Raw genomic sequence first — 20098 nt, 5'->3', positions numbered from 1 at the left:
AAACTGGAGAAAATCACACTATAGGAGAGAATTTAATAAAACCATCAATATCAGCATTTCTTAAAACGGTTCTTGAAAAAGATGTAAAAGCTATGCCACTCAGTGACAATACTGTTAGCAGAAGAATAGACGAAATGAGTGAGGATATTGAAAAACAACTTATTGAAAAGCTGAAAACAAGAAAATTCTCCTTGCAAATGGATGAATCAACTTTGAGAGACAGTGAGGCAGTATTGATGTTACGTAAGATATATTGATAAAGGACATTTTGCTGAAGAAATGTTGTTCTGTAAAATATTAGAAAGCACCACTACCTCCAAAGATATGTATAATAAGCTAAAAAACTATTTAGATGTCAATGATATACCAATGAAAAATAGAACATCTTGTGCTGCAGATGGTGTTCCCAATATGATGGGCAAGAAAAATGGCTGCTTAAAATTGATGAAAGATGCGAACCCAGAAATGATTCTTGTGCATTGTGTTATTCATAGGGAAAACTTGGTAGCTAAAAACATCTCGCCTGTTCTGAATGAAGTATTACATACAGTAATAAAGTGTGTTAATGCTATTAAAGCTAGTGCCAAATGTGAGCGTCTTTTCAAGCTATTTTGTGAAGAACAAAATGAAGACCATGTGAGACTTTTGCTTCATACTGAAGTAAGATGGCTATCTAAAGGAAACTGTTTGAAAAGATTTATGGAACTGTTTGATACTCTTAGTGATTTTTTAAGCGACAAACCTGAAATGAAGTATCTGTTAACAATAGATGGTAAAGCATTTGTGAGTTATTTAGCCGATATCTTTGAAAAACTAAATATATTAAATAAGCAACTTCAAGGAACAAATAAAACTCTTGTTGATGCAAAAGCAAAGATATTTGGTTTCATTACCAATATTGAGTTATGTCAGAAACATATTAACAACAAAAACTTTAAACAGTTTCATTGGCTCCAAAAATGTGAAGTAACTTTTACCGCTTTACTTGTTATTGTCAATCATTTGAATATTCTATCGGCTGATTTAAAAGAAAGATTTTCTGATTTAAAACAAATTGATTTCCCAACATGGATGATGCAGCCAATGTTAGTGGATTTGTCTGATATATCAAATATGCAGTATCAAGAAGAACTCGCAGAATTGCAAAATGATGAGTCAGTTAAAGCTTTATTTAATATCAAAGGAGCGATGGCATGGCTTTGTGAGGAAACAGAAATCAAATACCCAAATTCAACCAAATATGCAAGAAACCTATTGCTACCGTTTCCATCTTCATTTTTAGCTGAATGTGGATTTAGTGCTGTAAATGATTTACTGGTAAAAAAAAGAAATCGGCTGGATATAACACAACGTGGAGACTTGAGACTAAAGCTAACCAAATTGGAATCTAATATAAAATCTCTGTGCAGCAAGCATCAAGCACAAGGATCACACTAAATTAAAATAATAAATTAATATAGAAAAATCTGTATTAAAATTATTTGGAATTTAAATTTCTGTTTTTCATTATATGTTTTGAAATTTTACTTAACTGTGTTTTGTTAACAATTTCATAATGATTTCTTCCTAGAACCTATCATTTATGTTTATTAAGTGAACAAATCAATTTTTTAATGTTAAAAATTATGTATGTTACATAGGGGGGGACATAAAAATTTTAGAAAGGTTAAGGTGGGGCATGGCACAAAAAAGGTTGGGAAACACTGCTTTACATCCAAGTATATTAGGCAACAAGTAATTTGCACTGTGCTAAAATGCCACCTCAAAGCAAGGATAATAAAAGAGAAGTTGTTAATATAATCCCATCTTTCTAGAGAATAAAACCTTCATATATACTTAACACAGAAAACAAAGCATTTGTTTTTATTTTGTTTGTTTGTGTGTATTGATCAGTTGACACCATTTTGTATATATTGATATGCTTGTTTGTTTATATGTATTGATCAGTTGATGAAACTGTTGAGACTAGAGACTCACAGAAACCTACTCTTGTATTTCCCCAAAGAATTGGCAGCATTTTTTTAATTTTTTAATATTTTCTTCTTTTTTTTTAAATTTAATTTTATTTATTTTATTTTTTTGTATTTTTCTGAAGTTGGAAACGGGGAGGCAGTCAGACAGACTCCCACATGTGCCCAACCGGGATCCACCCGGAACGCCCACCAGGGCGCCATGCTCTGCCCATCTGGGGCGTCGCTCTGTTGCAACCAGAGCCATTCTAGCGCCTGAAGCAGAGGCCACAGAGCCATCCTCAGCGCCTGGGCCAACTTTGCTCCAATGGAGCCTTGGCTGCGGGAGGGGAAGAGAGAGACAGAGAGGAAGGAGAGGGGGAGGGGTGGAGAAGCAGATGGGCACTTCTCCTGTGTGCCCTGGCTGGGAATCGAACCCTGGACTCCTGCATGCCAGGCCGATGCTCTACCACTGAGCCAGGGCCGAATTGGCAGTATTTTTAAATTCAATGTTTGTGGAGACTTTCTATGACACATCTACTATGAATAACAAGAAATGACTGTACATGCAAAAACATGGATGAATTTCTCAGATACTGTGAACCAGACACAGAGTATGTGCTGTAGGATTCCATTTATATCATGCTCAAGAACAGGCAAATCTAACAGAGGTTGATTACAGGTAAGTATTGATTAGAAAATAGCCCAAGAGCATCCTTTGGGTTGATGTAAATTTTCCTTATCTTGAACATGAGATATTTTCTTTACCTTGAACATCTTAAGAACGAACATGAGCATTTGTTCTATTGAGCAACTGCCTAGCTCTTCCCACCTATCATTACTGGTGCACTAGCTGCAATGTTCTGCTACGACCACATGATGGCAATGTTGTAGAAATGAACAAAATTTTGGTACCATATCCTTAATAAACCCTTACTTTCTTGGCTGCCAACCTGTTTGTGTCTTATTGGGCTTTGATGTGTGCAGAGAAATGGACCCTTCAGCCCAACAACAGGAGCCAGAATAGTTTTTGACAGCTCATCACTTTTTACCCTATTCTGTTTGTTGGAAGGAAGCCCCCTGGTCCAGCCCACACTCAAGGTGTTACACAGCAGGGCACAACACCCAGAGATGGGATCATTGGTACCATCTTAGAAGCTGCCTACCACGTGGGGCATAACCAGGGACTGACTTTTTAAAAAAGCAGAAATGTTTGGCAGATAATTGATTGTATTCCAATATTACCATGCTAGCTCATGTTGAGTGTTATACTATAATAAATGGAAAAGGCCTTTAAAATTGTAAAGGTGATCTATGAAAAGGATGTGGTGAAGGAGGCAGCCTATTGCAAAATAAAAACCAAGGACGAGAAAAATGAGAAAAATGTTATACAAGGAAGCTGTATGGCTTAGAATTTCCACATAAGCATTAAAGTGTTTTCAAAAGACTCAGAAGATGGGACCAGACACATGAAATAGTTGCCGGATGAAACGCTGCTTAAAAACAATAGAGTTTTAATATATATATTTGGCTGACCCCATCTACCAAAAAAATACTTGCCGAAGGGACAAAGTATTAATACCTGAACGTGTCCTTGTAAGGAAGTTCTAGAGACAATTGGCAAAGGCTCCTTTATATCTATTTCAAGTAAGCAAACTATATATTCAAGGACTGTTTTCTTAAAGGAGAAGTCTAACAGGAGGAAGAAAAATCACAGCGTTGGGGAAATACTTTAGAAAGGGCTGTTCCCCAATCTCGGCAGGATTGGCGGTCTGGCTCCAGCCTGTCACTCGGCCTTCTCTCCTATCACTCACTCCCTGGCAGCCATGTTGCCAGCTATGCTGGCCACCCAGTCCGTCAGGGGAACACCAGCTCCTCCCAAACCTCATTTCATTCAGTTCTGTGATCATAGACCTCCCCATACCTCTTACTTTGCTTTTATTTTTCTTCATAGCAGTGACAGTTACCACTTTCTGAAGTTATATTATACCTTTAAAAAAATGTTTATTGCCCGGCTCCCCCGCTGAGATAAAAGCTCTATGAATTCGAGGTCTTTAGCTCACTGCCCTAGGACCTGGAAAAACAAGCCATTGGCTTTTGTCAATAGTGTCCATTGAGTGAATGAAAGAAAAATATAGTTAAGTGAAGTCCATACAAAAACATGTCAGCAGCCAATGCACAACAAAAGGGGAGAAAAATATGAAGAACAAGCAATGACAATTTGCTATAACTGTGCTAATACGAATTTATGAGTAATGGGTAATTTTTATATTTGTGTATAATACGTAATTCATTTTTTAAAAATTCTAAAATATTCCAATGAGTCAATGCACTTGAAAATAGTTAGGACAGTCTATAAAACTGCCTGCACATTAACTCCTTTTTCCTCTAGATGCATGTGCTAATTTCTGTGGAGTCTCTGCCAGGAGACTGAGCTCACCTTCCCTCTTTGATAAAAAAGTATTCTTGCCCTGGTAGGGTAGCTCAGTTGGTTGGAGTATCATTATTACACTCCAAGTTTGCGTCCTGATAAACCAAGGTTGCAGGTTCCACCATCAGGGCACATACAAGAATCAACCAATGAATGCACAAATAAGTAGAACAACAAACTCCTGTTTTTCTCGCTTTCCCTTCCTCTCTCTAAAATCAATGGGAAAAAAATGTATTCTTGTCGCTATTGGATTGGCTGTCCCCCCTAGGAACCCTACTTTCATTGGCTGCAACACCAGGCCATCACTCCTGGACTCAAGCACTCCATTGGTCCGCTACCTCACCGGGGCTGCTGCCTGGCCATCGGGTGGGAGGAGTTCCCCCATGACGCCAAAGGCACCTCCCGCCCACATTCCAAAGCCTGGGCCTAGATTTCCCCGGGACCATGCCTTTGGGCGGGATGGGAAGAGAGAAAGACTTCTGATTGGGTAGAGAGGGAGAAGTGAGTATGCGATTGGTCACTTTCCTGGAGGGGGTGGAGTCATAGGTGGCTCCTGGAGCCGCGCTGAGGAGCTCTGGGGAGTCTCAAAGTTTGTGTCTGGAGCAGTAGCGGGAAGTGGGCTTACCGAGGAGTTTTCCTTGGGATGAGAGCTGTTCTCCTACCTTCATTCTGGACGAACACCTTGCTTTAACCCCTTCAGCCTTGGGCCCGATCCCTCGACAGCCTGTCTCCCTCGGAGATTTTTCAGATTCCCGCGGACACCGGACGGGAGTCCCCGGCAGTTCTCTCTCTGGCAGGAGAGTGAACGTTTTCCTTCTTCAGTGGATAAGCTACACGCCCACACACGCGCGCGCGCGCACACACACACACACACACACACACACGCACGCGCGCGCGGAACCGGACCTCGCCCTCCCAGGCGGTTCTGTGCGCTCAGCATCCTCGGCCCAGCGCGCTCGGACCACCATGGAGGTACTGGAGAGCGGGGAGCAGAGCGTGCTGCAGTGGGACCGCAAGCTGAGCGAGCTGTCAGAGCCCGGGGACAGCGAGGCTCTCATGTACCACACGGTGAGGACTCGGCGGGGCGGGCAGGGGCGGCTGGAAAGCGGGAGTGCTGTCATCAGGGGGAACAGCTGGGGACCGGGACCTGGGCTGCAGGTATTTGGGAAGAGCAAGTGCGGAGAGGTATGCCCAGAACGAAGAAATCTGGGAGAGACGTGTTTGTTTTTTTTTTTTAATCTAAATAGATAAAAGTGGGCGGCTGGCCCTTTTAAACTTTCAATAATAGTTAACGACACGGTGTTGCTTTAGCAATTGATACTTGTTTTCCCTCCCGAGGCCTTTTCGCATCTGTAATGTCCTTTCCCCTTGCCCTCAGGACTGGAAAGCCGGAGAGGGGTACCGTTTTGAGAATAATGTGCCTCTGTTTCAGTCAGATTTTGTGGCAAGGTTTTAAATCTAAACCAGAAAAAACATTTTCTTTCCTTCGTTGCCCTATTCTCTCTCTCTTTTCCTTTTACTTTCTTACTAATATTTCAACAAGTAATCTTGCTCTGTGTGTGTGTGTGTGTGTGTGTGTGTGTGTGTTTTGGAGAGGCCCCTTCACATCAGGAGGAAGATTGCTTTATTTGGCTGGTTTAACTGTACAGCCAAGAAATCTGCTTCCTCCCTCTTCAGAGGAAAGATCAGAGAGGAGTATGGAAAATCTGAGACTGCTGCATATTTCAGAAAGTCTCTGGAGAAGATGGGACAGCTCACCGGTTCTTAGTTCAGTCTTATGCCTCAGAGACCCTTTTGGGGATTAAGCTGTCACAGAGCAAAGACATTTCTTTGAAAGTTTTCAATTTCAGTTTTTTGGTATATTTAATGCCAAATATAATTGTAAAATGAAATTTTGTTTGCAGCAGCCAGCAGCAATAAATGACTTTTAAAAACGAGATTGTTGTTTTCTATAAATGCAGAAGTTTGTCAGAGAGTGAGTGAGAGAGAGAACAACACTAATAAGGCTTGTCTGGTTCCTCTTCATGATTCTTTTAATGAGGTCAGTGCCAGGATATTTGAAACTTTTGCAAAATGGCCTGCAGGCTCCACCTCGTTGGCCTTTGCCTCTGCCTGACGTTATTTTGGGAAAAGGGATGCGGGCCTCACAGTGATTCCCACCAAAGCATTTGTGACGGAGAATGGCATGTTTAGAAAATGCAGAGTGCAGGGTTGAGGGAAAGGTGGTTCACGCTGGGGCACTGGCCAGATATGGAGTGCGGTTTACCAGGCTTTGCTCACTGAACTGGCCCAAGGAGACTGCTGGGCCTCATTTGGATTGGGGGCCCAGATGTGCTTCCTGTTCTCAGTACAGAATCTAGAGCAAGTTGGCCCTCAGAAATCTTCTGATAATTGGATGCTCCAGATGTTTCTCCTGATATGGGCTGCATTTTAACCATTGGCAGGGGGCAGTTCCTCTTTTGTGTGTGTGTCTTTTGTTCTTAAACACACTGAGAAATATCACATTCAGAAGCCATAATGTCACAGTTTGGGGGTGTCTTTGAGCTGGTGGGAGGAATTATGCACAGGCATCCCCATTTCCTTTCTTGTGCGCTGTGACATGCATTTATGACATCATAGGCCAGGGTGTGAGATGCTCCCTGTGAATGTGATGTTCATTCCAGGCAGAACACCTTGGATTGGTTCTAACATCTTCACTTACCGGTTCAGGGATAGAGACCTTATATTCCTTTTGGTATTAAGGGATCGGTTCTATTTTGTCATGGTAATGAAGCAGTGATGTATGATTATTTTTCTTCTGATTTTATATTTTTGAATGACTTTATGTTCGCCACATAGGAGAGTATCTCTCTTTGGGGCACTTGCTCATGTAAATATGCCACTCACAATTGCCTCCAGTCATTCACAACAAACTGTGTCTATGATTTAGTGTTGAAAGAGGTATTGGGTTTAGTACCACTGATGGCTGAATTATATTCTGTCTATACTATGGGGAGTTCGGCAGAGATGTGAAAACAGCTAACTTTCTTCTATGTTTTTTCGAACTCTGTTGGGTGTCCAGTTGTGGAGTTGGTCATCATTGCTATTTGTCCATAATGTTGAATAAATGGACTGACCTCCAGGTAGAAAAAGGATGGTCTGCTTATGCATTCATTCAATGATTAATATGTTCTTTTCATTAATCGTTATTGAATGTCTTCTAAGTGCCAAACGTTATTCTAAACCGTTGGGATACATCAGTGAAGACAACCAGGCAAAAAATTTTGACCTTGAGAAGCTTAGTGTGTGCGTGTGTGTGGGGGAGCTAAACAAATGACAGTCATAATAAGTAAGTGAAATAGTGTGTTAGACGACATAAGTGCAATGGAAAGAGTAGAAAGAGAACAAGGTGAGGGAGGGAGATGGAGGAAGGGCAAAATACGATATTGAACTGAGTAATCACAGTAAGCCTCAGCTAGCAGGTGGATCTGAGCAAAGCTGTGAAGGAGGGGAGAATGTTAGCTCAGCAGGATGGAAAGCTTGAGCAAAGGCCCTGAGGTAGCAATGTGTCTGGTAGGAGCCCATGGTAACGTTATTTTTCATTTTAGATTTGCAGCGTTTTGGTCAACTATTTCTCTTGTAAGTGCTGGTAAGTTCTGAGACACAGTGCCTGGGTTTGGAATGACCCTGTAGGGCAGGGGTCCCCAAACTACGGCCCGCGGGCCGCATGAGGCCCCCTGAGGCCATTTATTCGGCCCCCGCCACACTTCCGGAAGGGGCACCTCTTTCATTGGTGGTCAGTGAGAGGAGCACATTGACCATCTCATTAGCCAAAAGCAGGCCCATAGTTCCCATTGAAATACTGGTCAATTTGTTGATTTAAATTTACTTGTTCTTTATTTTAAATATTGTATTTATTCCCATTTTGTTTTTTTACTTTAAAATAAGATATGTGCAGTGTGCATAGGGATTTGTTCATATTTTTTTTTATAGTCTGGCCCTCCAATGGTCTGAGGGACAGTGAACTGGCCTCCTGTGTAAAAAGTTTGGGGACCCCTGCTGTAGGGCTTTCCTGTTGAGTGGATTGAGCATTCTATAGGGACAGGAGATCCTGCAGGGAGGGTAAGGCACAGGTATAAGTGAGGAAGGTGGGAAGATATGATAATAGCTACCTCCTATTGAGTGTTTATTGTCTGAAAGGGAGAGCTGGCTTCATGAGCCTGCCCCCTGAGGATGCCTGTGGACCCCCTGTCCCAGTAGAGCCCAAGCTCTATGTCGATCAGGCGTCCCTGATTGGACTTCCCCGTGCAGTGGAACACTCCTGCTTATCAGCAGGCTGGCAGCCTCTTCGAGACTACTCTTGAGGTGGCTATGAGGATGCTACTAATCAGTGCTCACACTAACTGCCACCGGAGGAAGAGCACAAGGCCGACACACAGAGTTAGTTGCAATAATCACCCAGGTAATTTATTACTCACGATGCTTTTGGTTTGCCTGGGTACAGCTTAAGAGGTCCCTGTCGGCGTGTTCCTCTTGGCTATCTTTGGTCAGAGCTCAGAGCGGCGTGGAGACAGTTCACGTTCACGTTCGAGTCTGGGTGACTACCGCAGCTGGGGGCCCCTCAGCTTTAGTACCTTTTCTGGCCAACGCCTTCTAACAGCTATCAATCTACAAGATTATCACCTCAGACCACCTTTTTGGGAGTTCGTCGTAGGGAACCCCTTTTATGTTAATCTACTGAAATGTTACATCAAACCACTTTTTAAGATGTTCTTATTTACGTTAACTTACAAAGTTATGACATCAAGCCACTTCTTATCTATGTATAACTTAACACACACACTAACTGGGCCCTGCTTGAAAGTCAGAGTCTGTTTATCACATTACAGAGTTATGACATCAAGCCTCTTCTTATCTATGTATAACTTCACACACACATTAACTGGACCCTTCTCAAAAGTCAGAGTCTGTTTATCACATCTGCACTCACTATATTAATTCCTATCCAGATGGCATAACTTTATTTAATTTTAATTATTTTTAATATTATATCTTAATTACTTTTATATATCTTCCACATTTTTGTTTTTTATATTTCTATATATTTAATTACCATCACATTATATTATTACAACACCCCTCAATTGGTTTGATGCCTTGTTGTCACCGTCTTGCCATCCTTAGTAGTTTCTGAACAAGGGGCCCAACTTTCTGTTTCGCATTGGGTCCCACAGATCACATAGGTGGTCCTGCTGAAAGCCATTGTAGTAAGTGCTTTTCAAAAATTATACCATTGACCCTTCTTAAAGACACCTAAAAGAATAATTTTTATTATTTTCAATTTACAGCAAAGAAAACAGGCTTTATGAGCTTAAGTGACTTGGAGAAAGGTTGCCACAACTAATTATTGATAGAACCAGAATTTTAATTCGATTCTGCCTGCCTTCCTAGCCCAAGTACTTGCTCCTCCAGAGTCAAAGAACAGGGCCAGAGGATGGGAGATGACTGAGCAGTCAGAACCTGCTGAGCCCCAAGGCAGCTAATGTTTAACAGGTGGTGGTGACAGCCACCAAGCCTTTCTAGCGTGACCAACTCTATTTGCCCTGCTCTAAGTAGGGATTTAGTGACCACATGCATGATTGCTAATGCCCTGTTTTAGCAAACCTGTCACTTAACTGATTTTAAAAACGTAGAAGGTTTAAGTTGCTTAAGGATGGGATTTTAAGGTCTCTCAGGGACCTCTGTGAGCCATAGTAGCTATGTTTTTCTCACTTGTTTAATTACGAGGAAGACTTCTTGCTAGATAGCTCGGTTGGTTAGACCATCATCCCGAAGTTTAGAGGTTGCTTGTTCGATCTCTGGTCAGGGCACATACGGGAGCAGCTCAATGTTCCTGTCTCTCTCCCTTCCTCTCTTGATAAAATCAATCAATAATATATATATATAAAGACTTCTTGGTTCAGAGGACAAAAACTCAAAGTCTACAAAAGAATGAAATGCAGAATAGAGTGAAGATGGGCTTGCTTGTTAGATTCTAAATCATTAGAGCTTTGGGCTCTCTTTCGAAGCTTAAAAGAGTAGTTCCTCTACAGATGATGAAATATTATTTTCAAATCAGTACTTTTATGAAAGTGACTTGGGGGTCTAGAGGTCAGGAGAAGGAGGGAGGGAGGAGTTATTTACACTCTATCCCTTTGTATTTAGATTTTTACCTCCTGAATGTATTTAGAAAAGACATTCTCCCGGGGGAGGATAACAGTGGGTTTGTGCAGGACCTACTTCCTGATCTCTGTCACCTTTTTATATCTCAGTTTAATGATCTAGAAAACAGAATTTCTGTCAATTATTGCAATGATTTTTTAAAATCTTTTAAAAAAGGTATACAGCAAGAACTACAAAATCTTTGCAAAGATAACGGCAGTTCTGGTCGTTTTAAGTGCAAAATTCCTGTAAATCCCACTTTTTGTAAAATGATTTTGTGGTGACACTACTTAAATTTTGCCTCAAGTGGGGTCTTAAAGTAAAAGGAGTGATGCTGGACAGTAAAAGGTGGGAGGTCAGAGCATGCTGCACCTGCCTGGTGTCCGGAAGTGATGGCCAGAACGGAATTGGCTGATGTCACAGGCTGCTGGTCCCGCTTCCTCCCGGCTGGTCCAGAGACCGGCAGGGCTCCACTGGGACACTGAAGCCTGTGATTTGTTGCTTGTCTTCTGGCCAGGTTCCGGGGGGACTTGGGTCCTGGTGGCTTGAGAATGTCATTACTTCTGGTCACATGACCTCCACAAATTGAATAAAGCTAACCATTTCCAGTAGGAGACAAAACTATCAAGTAAGTATAATTTGTCTTTGAGGCTCACTTCATCTTTTTTCACCTTCACCCCTTTCATATTTTTCTTGTTTCTTGGACCCCAACTGCTCGCTGTCATAATGGTCTCTTTCTGACTTTCCCTCGTGGTTTTTGCTCTCAGGGAAGATTTGGTAAGCTTATGCTAATATATTTAAGAATAATTACTCCAGGTCAAAAGGATAAATCTCTACATGGAAAACTGAAGTTAATAGTCAGGTGATGGGGGAGGGGAGGAAATGTGGGAGTTGCGGGGGGAACCCTCACGACCCCTCCACTGTTTCATGCCTGTGACCATTATTCATAGGGTCGCCTTGCATGTGTCTTGCTTGTTTATCTATGATCTAAAGGACTTTTACTGGCTGGGTGAAACATCTTTGACCTGTTATATATTTATATTTTATATATACTTATAAAATATATGTATTAAGTATATATATATATCTGAAATTGTTCTCATGGTATTAGCATGAGTTGGGGAAAGTGGACTGGGGCCCACTCCTGAGAGATGAGAATATCATACTTGTCTTCTTTCCTGTAAGATCTCGAGTGACAATACTCTATGCAGCTCAGACAGGAAGTTGATCTTGATGGAGAAACAAGGCATTGCATCTCTAGATTAATAATTGAATTACGATGCTTGCCAATGCGAGTAACTGAAAACTGGTTCTGATTGCTTATATAATAAGTAAATTACTATGTCATGTTGCAAGAGGCCGAGAAGGACAGCTACTTGTTTGGCTGATTCAGCAACTCCTCGGTGGCATCCTGGACCCAGATTCCACCCACTGATATGCAGATCCATCTTTCGTTTGGGGCAACTTGAAGGGAACTCATACCCACATGAGTTACAGGTGTTCAATTCAAAATGACAATATCCAGAGACAGAGAGGGTGTGTTTTCTTTGTGTTCCTTCTTAGGATGGAAGAAACGTTTTTTCAGAAGCCAGCTGATTTCTCTTTGAACTTAATTGGCGAGGATGGGGTCAATGACCATTTGTAAATCAATGGCTGCAAAGGGAATTGCTTACATGATTGGCTTAGATTCATCACATGGGGATGGAGGAGCTTTGGAGGGCTCCCCATTGTGACCATTTGTAATAAATGACTCTTAGTAAAATAGTCTGAGTCAGCATTTCTCACCTTAACTAAAAGATGTGTTTGTTTAACCAATGGCTGTTTTTATCACAAAGATGGACTAGCAAATAGAAAATGTTTTACAAACCACAGTTAGCCTTGGGAACAAAAGATTAAGTCAAATACTGTGTCACTTGTAAAGCTCTGAGAACAATCTTTAGCTGTGCTAATCGTGCCCAATGCAGAAAGACTAGAGAGACAGCAATCATCTGTGAAATGCAGGCAAAAGTTGTCATGGAGGGGTAAGTACCATTGTGTCCCAACGCACTAACCATGAAGTCTAGAGTTGACTAGATTATCTGAACTCTCTGAATCAGGGTCAGGTGTTAGGGCTGAAGGGAACTAGCTGAGCCTGTAATCATACTTACCGTGCCAGACAAGAACGACTTGTTCTGTTCGAGGTTCATACAAGCGCACATCAGCAGGTAGAAAGCTGAATGTCATTTTTCCAAGAAGCTGTTTTTCCGGTTGCATATGGCTCTTCAAATATTGATCAAGGTGTGCCCATTTGCAGCTCAAACTACCTGCCTCAGGCGTGGCGCTGACCTGTCTGCTGACTGCCTTGGGAAGACGGCCCTCGGCCGTGGCTGGGCAGTGGGCAGGTAAAGGGCTTGTGGATGTGGGGTGTCTGGGAATGATATTATGTATGAGGGAGCAATGTCTACATTCCCTGTCTCTGCAGAGTTAGAATGGAAAGGAAATGGTGAGACCCACCATTGTTGTGCCAACTTGAGCCTCTTTCTTTGTCTCCCTGCTCACCACATGCTCTCTAAAATGAAGTTCCAGGTGACCTTGGCTTTTGCCCGAATGGAATTGTCTCTGTTCTCCAGGAAGTACATAGCAGGCGATGACCCGTTTTATCTGCAGAGAATCTGGATCATAGAGCCACATAGAGGTTTGCTCAGCTGGAACATAGCTCTTCAAGGACAGGAGATTGTGTCTTTTCTGTATTCCCACAATTCTTAATCCAGCACAGGATGCTCAGAGATACATCATCAATGCTTGATGCACTTTGAGTGAGGCTTGTCTTGGAGAACAGATAACCCCAGTGGCCTCATTTATGAATTTTTAAACTCTGTATTCTTGTAAATGCTTCTGCAAATCTGAAGTTGGAGCATAAAGTGACTTGGGTAATTCCATATCAGTATCGTTCCTTGTTCAGTTGAGAGAAGATGGGGCTGGGGGCTTGTGTGCCAGTCCTAAGTCTCCACTAGAGTAGAGCTGAAGGCAGCATTGTGGAAAGGTGGGCTTTGAGCCAGGCAGAATGGATATCCAGGGCCACTGGATCTCTGGTGACCTTGGGCAAATTAGCTTACCTCTTTGGGTCTCACTTTCTTCACATGTCCCTGCTTATAGTAGAGACGCTTTTCTACACTCTCCCCTAAGTCAAGCATCATCTCTCTGGGGCTGCAGGAGTCTGACATCATTCAGGAAGCATGGGGGCCTATAATTATTCTCTCTTGTGTATCTTTCTCTCTCTCCACCCCAGCCTCTCCCTTCTGCTATAAACACAGCTCTCGGCTTCGAATGCATGTTTGCCAGATGCTGTTACTCCTTCTTGCTCATCTCTTCGCTCTGATTTACTGCCAGCTTTGCTCACACAAGTGGTCAATAGCTACGGCCTTTGTCTTCTCTCTGGCTACTTACCCCTGCCTCCTGTGTTTTCTGGTTCCTGCTGCTGCTGGATCCTGTCTTTTCTCCGTCCTTGCCTGCTAGGCCTCATGGAAGTATTTGGCAGTGGTGACCACCAGGTCATCTTGTAACTCGTTTTCACTTTGGCTTCCATGATGCTCTGGTAGGTTTAGTTCTTCCTCCCTCTCTGGCTTCCTGGTCACCTGTTAACAGGTGAGCATTTGGTCCTTGGCCTGCTGTTCTTTCTGTGCGCTCCTCTGAAGCTCCTCTTCAATGCAGGAGGTTCTCAGATCTTCATATCTGTTGTTTGTCAATTGGCGGACAGTGGGAGCTCTTTGGAGTGGGACCCCGGATTGTTCTGGACAATTTGCCTCAGAACACTTCTGTCTGGGTAACCCCTGAAACTCCATGATGTGTTCCTCAGCCCAACAAGAGCTGTGGCACACTTTCATCCCCCTTATCACGACACCCCATTTATCTCAGGGACTGTTGAATAACTCAGCTCTCCTGCTGTGTGAACCTGTGAGAAGCACCCGGGTCATTACGGGGACACAGCTGTGTCTAGAGTCAATGTCACCCATCAGAGGCAGGCTGTGTTTTGGCTGGACTTTGTGCTTATTCTTCGGCCGGGGAAACTGTGCTCTTTCTTCCCCAGTTTTATGTCTGACTCTTTTCTCGGACTGTGGAAGGTCAGTGCCAAAGCCAGACATAACTTCTGAGATCATGTACCATATATTCATCTCGTGTGTTAACTGCTGTCAAGCTCGGTTATACTTGTCTCACGTTCAATTGCCTGCCTTTGAAGTGCTCTACTCTGGAGTAATTTATTTATCTAAACTTTGCTGCACGACTTTCCATTTTTTTCTTTTCTTTTCTTTTCTTTTTTTAAGAATCGAGATGGTTGTTCCGAGCTACCCAAATTTCTATACCTGCTTCTTGTTAGAAATATCAATGATGGCTTTTGGAAGAGAGTTTTTCTTTGGAGCATGAAGCAGTTTGACATGTGAGCTCATTATTATACAAGTTACTTCATGTCCTTGGTCTCAGTGTCTCCATCTATAAAATGTAACGTGTGTCACACAGTCTCAGAGGTCCCTTTTCATGCCACAGTTCTTTGCTGGGTCTCATGCTCCTACCTTGAAATGAATTTCATCTTTAGGAAATGAGCGATTTAGGCCCTGGCTGGTTGGCTCAGTGGTAGGGTGTCAGCCTGGTATGTGGAAGTCCCAGGTTTAATTCCCAGTCAGGGCACACAGGAGAAGCGATCATCTGCTTCTCCACCCCTCTTCCTTCTCTCTCTTTCTTCCCCTCATGCAGCCATGGCTCGATTGTTTCAAACAAAGTTATCCCTGGGCGCTGAAGATGGCTCCATGACTTAACCTCAGGCACTAAAATAGCTCGGTTGCCGAGCAACGGAGCAATGGTCTCAGATGGGCAGAGCATCTCCTGGTTGGGGGCTTGCTGAGCGGATCCCAGTTGGGGCACATATGGAGTCTGTCTCTCGGCCTCCCTGCCTCTCACTTAATAAAATAAAATGGGTGATTTAAAACAACAAGTTTCAGTTGATTTGCCCATTTCACTGCGGTAACTCAGTTGGCAGGTGTAGCTTTGCATTTTCATAGCTTGTTTTCTGACTTAAAACCTTGCTTTGGTAAAACCCAGACAAAATAAAGAATGGAAAAACAGGCAGGCACAGAGGTAGGAAACATATTTTTAACATCAGGGGAAAAAAATCTCTTTTCAGACTTCTTGGCAAATAAGAGGAGTCTGGGGGGAAAAAAGTACACAAACAGTTTCCTAGTTGTCTGAGTGGAAAATCCTGGTTTTTCACATTTCATATCTTGGAAATGTCTGAATAGTTTTTGTTTAAAGGGAAATTCCTTTTGGCTGAGAAAGAGGCTGCAGCGTTCAAACTGATAGGGCTATGTTTTTAGAAAACTTGGAGGAAATACGGCTTTGGGATGAAGGTTCTTCTCACTGGCCAGTTGTGTTGAACAGAAATTTAAGTCTGTGTTTAGCAATCACAGTGTTCTAAAGGTTCAACTTTTAACTCCTTCCTTCCTTCTCACTTCCTGTCTGTGCATCCTGGGGAAGCATCTCCCACAGTGGGTCTTTCCTCCAATTTGAGAGATGTAATGAACTGCTTTTCTAAACCTGTACATGGTCAAGGCAGAAGGATTTACATTCCTGACCTTGGGGCTCTCCCAGTAGAGTGGGAAGGAAGCCATGTAAACAAGTCATTAAATTACCATCATTAAATACCTGGTGTACATTTCGCAGTAGAGCTGTATTCAGAGTATTTCCGGAACACAGAGAATGGAATAACAATCACAATTCTGAAGGAGATAGAGTTGGGGAATACTTCACAAAGGAAGTGATATTGGCAGTGGGTCCTGAACTTTAAATGAGTTCTCCAGGAAGTGGAACAACAGCGACTGAGTAGGAACGTGTAAAACATCTTGGTTGATTCTGGGAATCCCAAATAGTTTTGTGTAGTTAGAGAGCACAGTGCTCTCTGTGGGGAGTGTCGGAAGATAGGACAAGTTCATAAAAGGTTTGCATGCTTTGTTAACCATTGGGACATTATTTCATGGGCAGTGGGGTGGAAAGCTTCAATTGAGAGAGGGACAGGAGAGGAAATGTGTTTTAGGGAGGACATCCCAGTGGTTATGAAGGGTGGCTTAGAGGGCAGAATTAATGGCAGCAAAATAATCAATCTGCTATCTGTTCCCTCTATGAAGTAGAACAAGATGCCACGAAGGCCTGGACCAGGCGGAGGAGCACAGGAACTCACGGAAGAGTTAAGAGCTAGGCTTGGAGACTTGTGCCCCAGGGGGATGATGGAGAGACCTGGGAGACTTCCTGTTTTCTGCCTTGGTAATTGAGCTGATGGTGCTGCCGTTGACCTAGAAAGGCAATATTTGGAGGAGGGGTGAGTTTGGTGGGGAAGATAATGACTGGACATGGCAATTGTGATGTGATCACGGAACATTCAGACACCTAACAGGCATTTGGATACTTGGGTCTGGAGTTCTGGAGAAAGGTTTGGACTGGAGATGCAGATTTGGGTGTTACGAGCCTAGTGGAGGACAAGGGAAGCTAATCTCTCATATAAAATAGGAGATCAGGATGATGACCTCAGAGAGTAAGGAGGTGACAGAAAGGCTGAGGAGGGAGCCCTGGGGGACTCTTGGAGGGTTAGCAGGGGGAGAGAAATTGGCAGGTGGAACTCTGAAAGAAAAGGCAGGGAAGTGTGGAGAAAACCCAGGACCATCCCATCACAGGATCCAGCAGCCAGAAGAGTTGCGGAGAAGTCAAGATCAAGGGCTGGGTGTGCTCGCTGGCTGACCGCTACGCACTCCAAGCCCTGTGTGCACACTCCTGACGGGCAGTACCTGTGTCTCGGCCTCGGAGGGCTGCCTGTGGTCTCTACCGGTGGCATTGTGCTTGAGAAATACGCATGGTGGGTAACATGGGCACACTACCGCTTTCTTTCATTTGTCTTGTGTAAGATTAAAATCAATCCTCCAAATGGCGTTCGAGCACTGTCACAGGTGCCTGTGCAGTTTCGCGAGGGTACTTTCTTCATTCTTCTCTCCAGGTTGAGTCTGTCTATCTCTGATGTTCCTCTGATTGGTGAGGAGGACTCTGAGCCTGGCTCCCATGCATTGAGGTATGCAAAAGAATGGTCTCTGGACTATCCCCTATAAGAGTGGTGAGATTTATCAAATGGCTATTAGGTTGGAGCCTTTTTCTCTGTTTCTTCTGACTCTTCCCACTGAGACAGCATCAGGTGGCCCACTGATCGCCAAAGGTGAGTTTGACCACAGAGATATCAACAATATTCAAATGGCAGAAAAACAGAAAGAAAATTGGTCCTGTGTTTATAAGACATAAAACTGGGGGCAGGCGAGGACAAATGGTTTTGTAATGAGAATGTGGGTCTGAGGGCTTTTCCAGGGAAGGAACATTAAAATATATGGTGCAGCTTCAAAGAAAATGTGCCGCTCTAAGCAGCTCTGGCTTTCAGAACGTACACCGGACGCCCTGCAACCTTGCACACGCCCCGGTGTGCTGGGGCTGTCGCCCGCCGTTGCTCTCTGCTGCCCTGTCTCTGGGATATTGCTGTTATCTCAGGTTTGCTCTCACCCAGGGAGGTCAGGGACAGGCTTGGGAAGAGTACAGGGCCTAAGAAAGAGAGGGGTGGAGAGTAAGGAGAATTCTGCTTCCTGATTGTCCAGGGAGGAAGCAGCTCCAACCCACAGTTCAGTTGGGAATCTGATTACTTTGTATCACACTTTCAGTAACCAAGTGTCTTCTGAAGTTGAAGTGCCTATGTTACAAACTTATAAAAAAAACCAGACTTACAATAATTTTTTAGAACAAAGTGAGATTCACAGCAAAATGGAGCTGAACATGCAGGGAGTTCCTAGACATTCCTTGTTCTGTCCTCACCATGTATGACCAACCCCACCCACCCCACTGTCGGCCAGTCGCTGTTGCAAACTTTCAGATTGTGGATGCACAAGCTGGTCCTCACCATGTATGACCAACCCCACCTACCCCACTGTCGGCCAGTCGCTGTTGCAAACTTTCAGATTGTGGATGCACAAGCTGGGGTTACCTGTGCAGGTTTGGATTTTCACTTTGATTTTTAAGAATCATCTCAGATGAGCTGCCTTTTCTAGTCCGACAAGGAACCAAATTGGCCCACAAGAGCCTTAAATGTGTGTGTGTGTGTGTGTGTGTGTGTGTGTGTGTGTGTGTGTGTGTGTGTAGGATGTGTTCTGTTTTGTTTTAATAGAAACTTACTTAAAACTTTTTAGGAGCAGACCTACAGATTTCAGTAGAATGCAATTAAAAAGTTGAAATTTGGTAAAGCCCCCCACATACACACACACACTTCTTTCTATTTAGGAATAGCTTAGGCACCGCTGGACACTTTGGAAAGGGGTGGGATCATGGGGGGGGGGAGGATACTATATATTTTGTAACCAAAGAAGCCAGCCAATCTTTGTAGCTGGAACTTTTAACTTCCTACCCGGAGATGGTTTTCATTTCTGCTGCTCAGCACGGCCAGGAGTTGTTTTTCTGGTTCTGCTCTGGATTTGCAAGTTTTCTTTCCAGGCTTTTCTGCAGACATGACCTACATTTGGGAACAGCTGGAAAGCCTTGGGCTGAGGATAGAGGAGGCCTGAGGAGGCCCGAGAAGGCTGCGACCAAACTTAGAGGCAGACGAGGTGGCCAGCCCTGGGCTCCCGGACGTTGTGTTCTAACTGGAGGCATCCAGCGACCCCGGCATTTTTGGTGTGTGATGAGGGAGCCAGGCAGAAAAGTAGCATGGAGAAAAAACCATTTGTTTTTTCAGCTGTGCTTATACAATAGAAACATGAGGTGGGTTGAAACCAGTGCTTGCTTTTGATTTAAATACAGATTTATAGGAGGAAACTGAAATCGAGACTGGCCCAGCGGAGAGGGCGGTTGGTTGAGTGGTTTGAGCACAGTGAGTTTTTAGCTTGCTTATTCCAACCCTTCCTATTTCTAGTGTGGGATTCTGAACATCCCATGGTCTCACGCTGAGGGCTCACACCCCGCCTCCCGCCCTGCGGAGAGGGTCACTGGGAAAAGCCGGCATTTTGGAGTCCACACCAACTTCATAGCCCTTGTTACCACGGACAAATGATTTGCTCAGTGTTTCCCCAGCTCTGTCCACATGGCAGTCTTAGAAAACGATGACTTGCTGATGTCTGCCTGGTGCACTGAAGTCATGGATGAGGCTGAGCACACACAGTCCAGGGGCTCCGTCGGCTCCAGCCACCACAGGGAGCGCGCCATGGGCACACTCGTCGGGAGGCTGCCGGCACTGTGCTGAGCACATCGTGGGTACCTCATAAAGTATTTGCCAGATGAATGAATGAGTGAATGAATGGGTGGATCTGGGTGTACAATATGGTTCTAGTGCTCCCTACTCTGGCTACCTTTCTGAGACGGTTTCACAAGGCTGTGATAAAGGAGGAGTGATATGATAGTGACATGATGTAAATAAAGTGTCTATCACCACGCCTGGTCCGGGGCCACGACAGAGGAGATGTTGGGTCACTGTCTTCCATTTTTCTCCTCCAGTACT

General features: G+C 43.7%; 1 protein-coding gene across 1 annotated transcript in view; it reads left to right on the top strand.

Moving 5' to 3' along the window:
* The first annotated feature begins 4934 nt into the window (after positions 1-4934).
* CREB3L2 (cAMP responsive element binding protein 3 like 2) overlaps positions 4935-20098 on the top strand; it is a 99097-nt gene continuing 83933 nt past the window's right edge. Inside the window, exon 1 of the mRNA XM_066362798.1 lies at positions 4935-5448. Within this exon, the coding sequence (XP_066218895.1) occupies positions 5347-5448 (102 nt within the window). The 5' untranslated portion in view covers positions 4935-5346. The remainder of the gene's footprint in view (positions 5449-20098) is intronic.

The sequence above is a fragment of the Saccopteryx leptura genome, chromosome 2, assembly GCF_036850995.1.
Source record: "Saccopteryx leptura isolate mSacLep1 chromosome 2, mSacLep1_pri_phased_curated, whole genome shotgun sequence".
NCBI classification, from domain to species: domain Eukaryota; kingdom Metazoa; phylum Chordata; class Mammalia; order Chiroptera; family Emballonuridae; genus Saccopteryx; species Saccopteryx leptura.
Note: the sequence above shows the minus strand (reverse complement) of the source record. Positions and strands in the feature narration are given on the sequence as shown.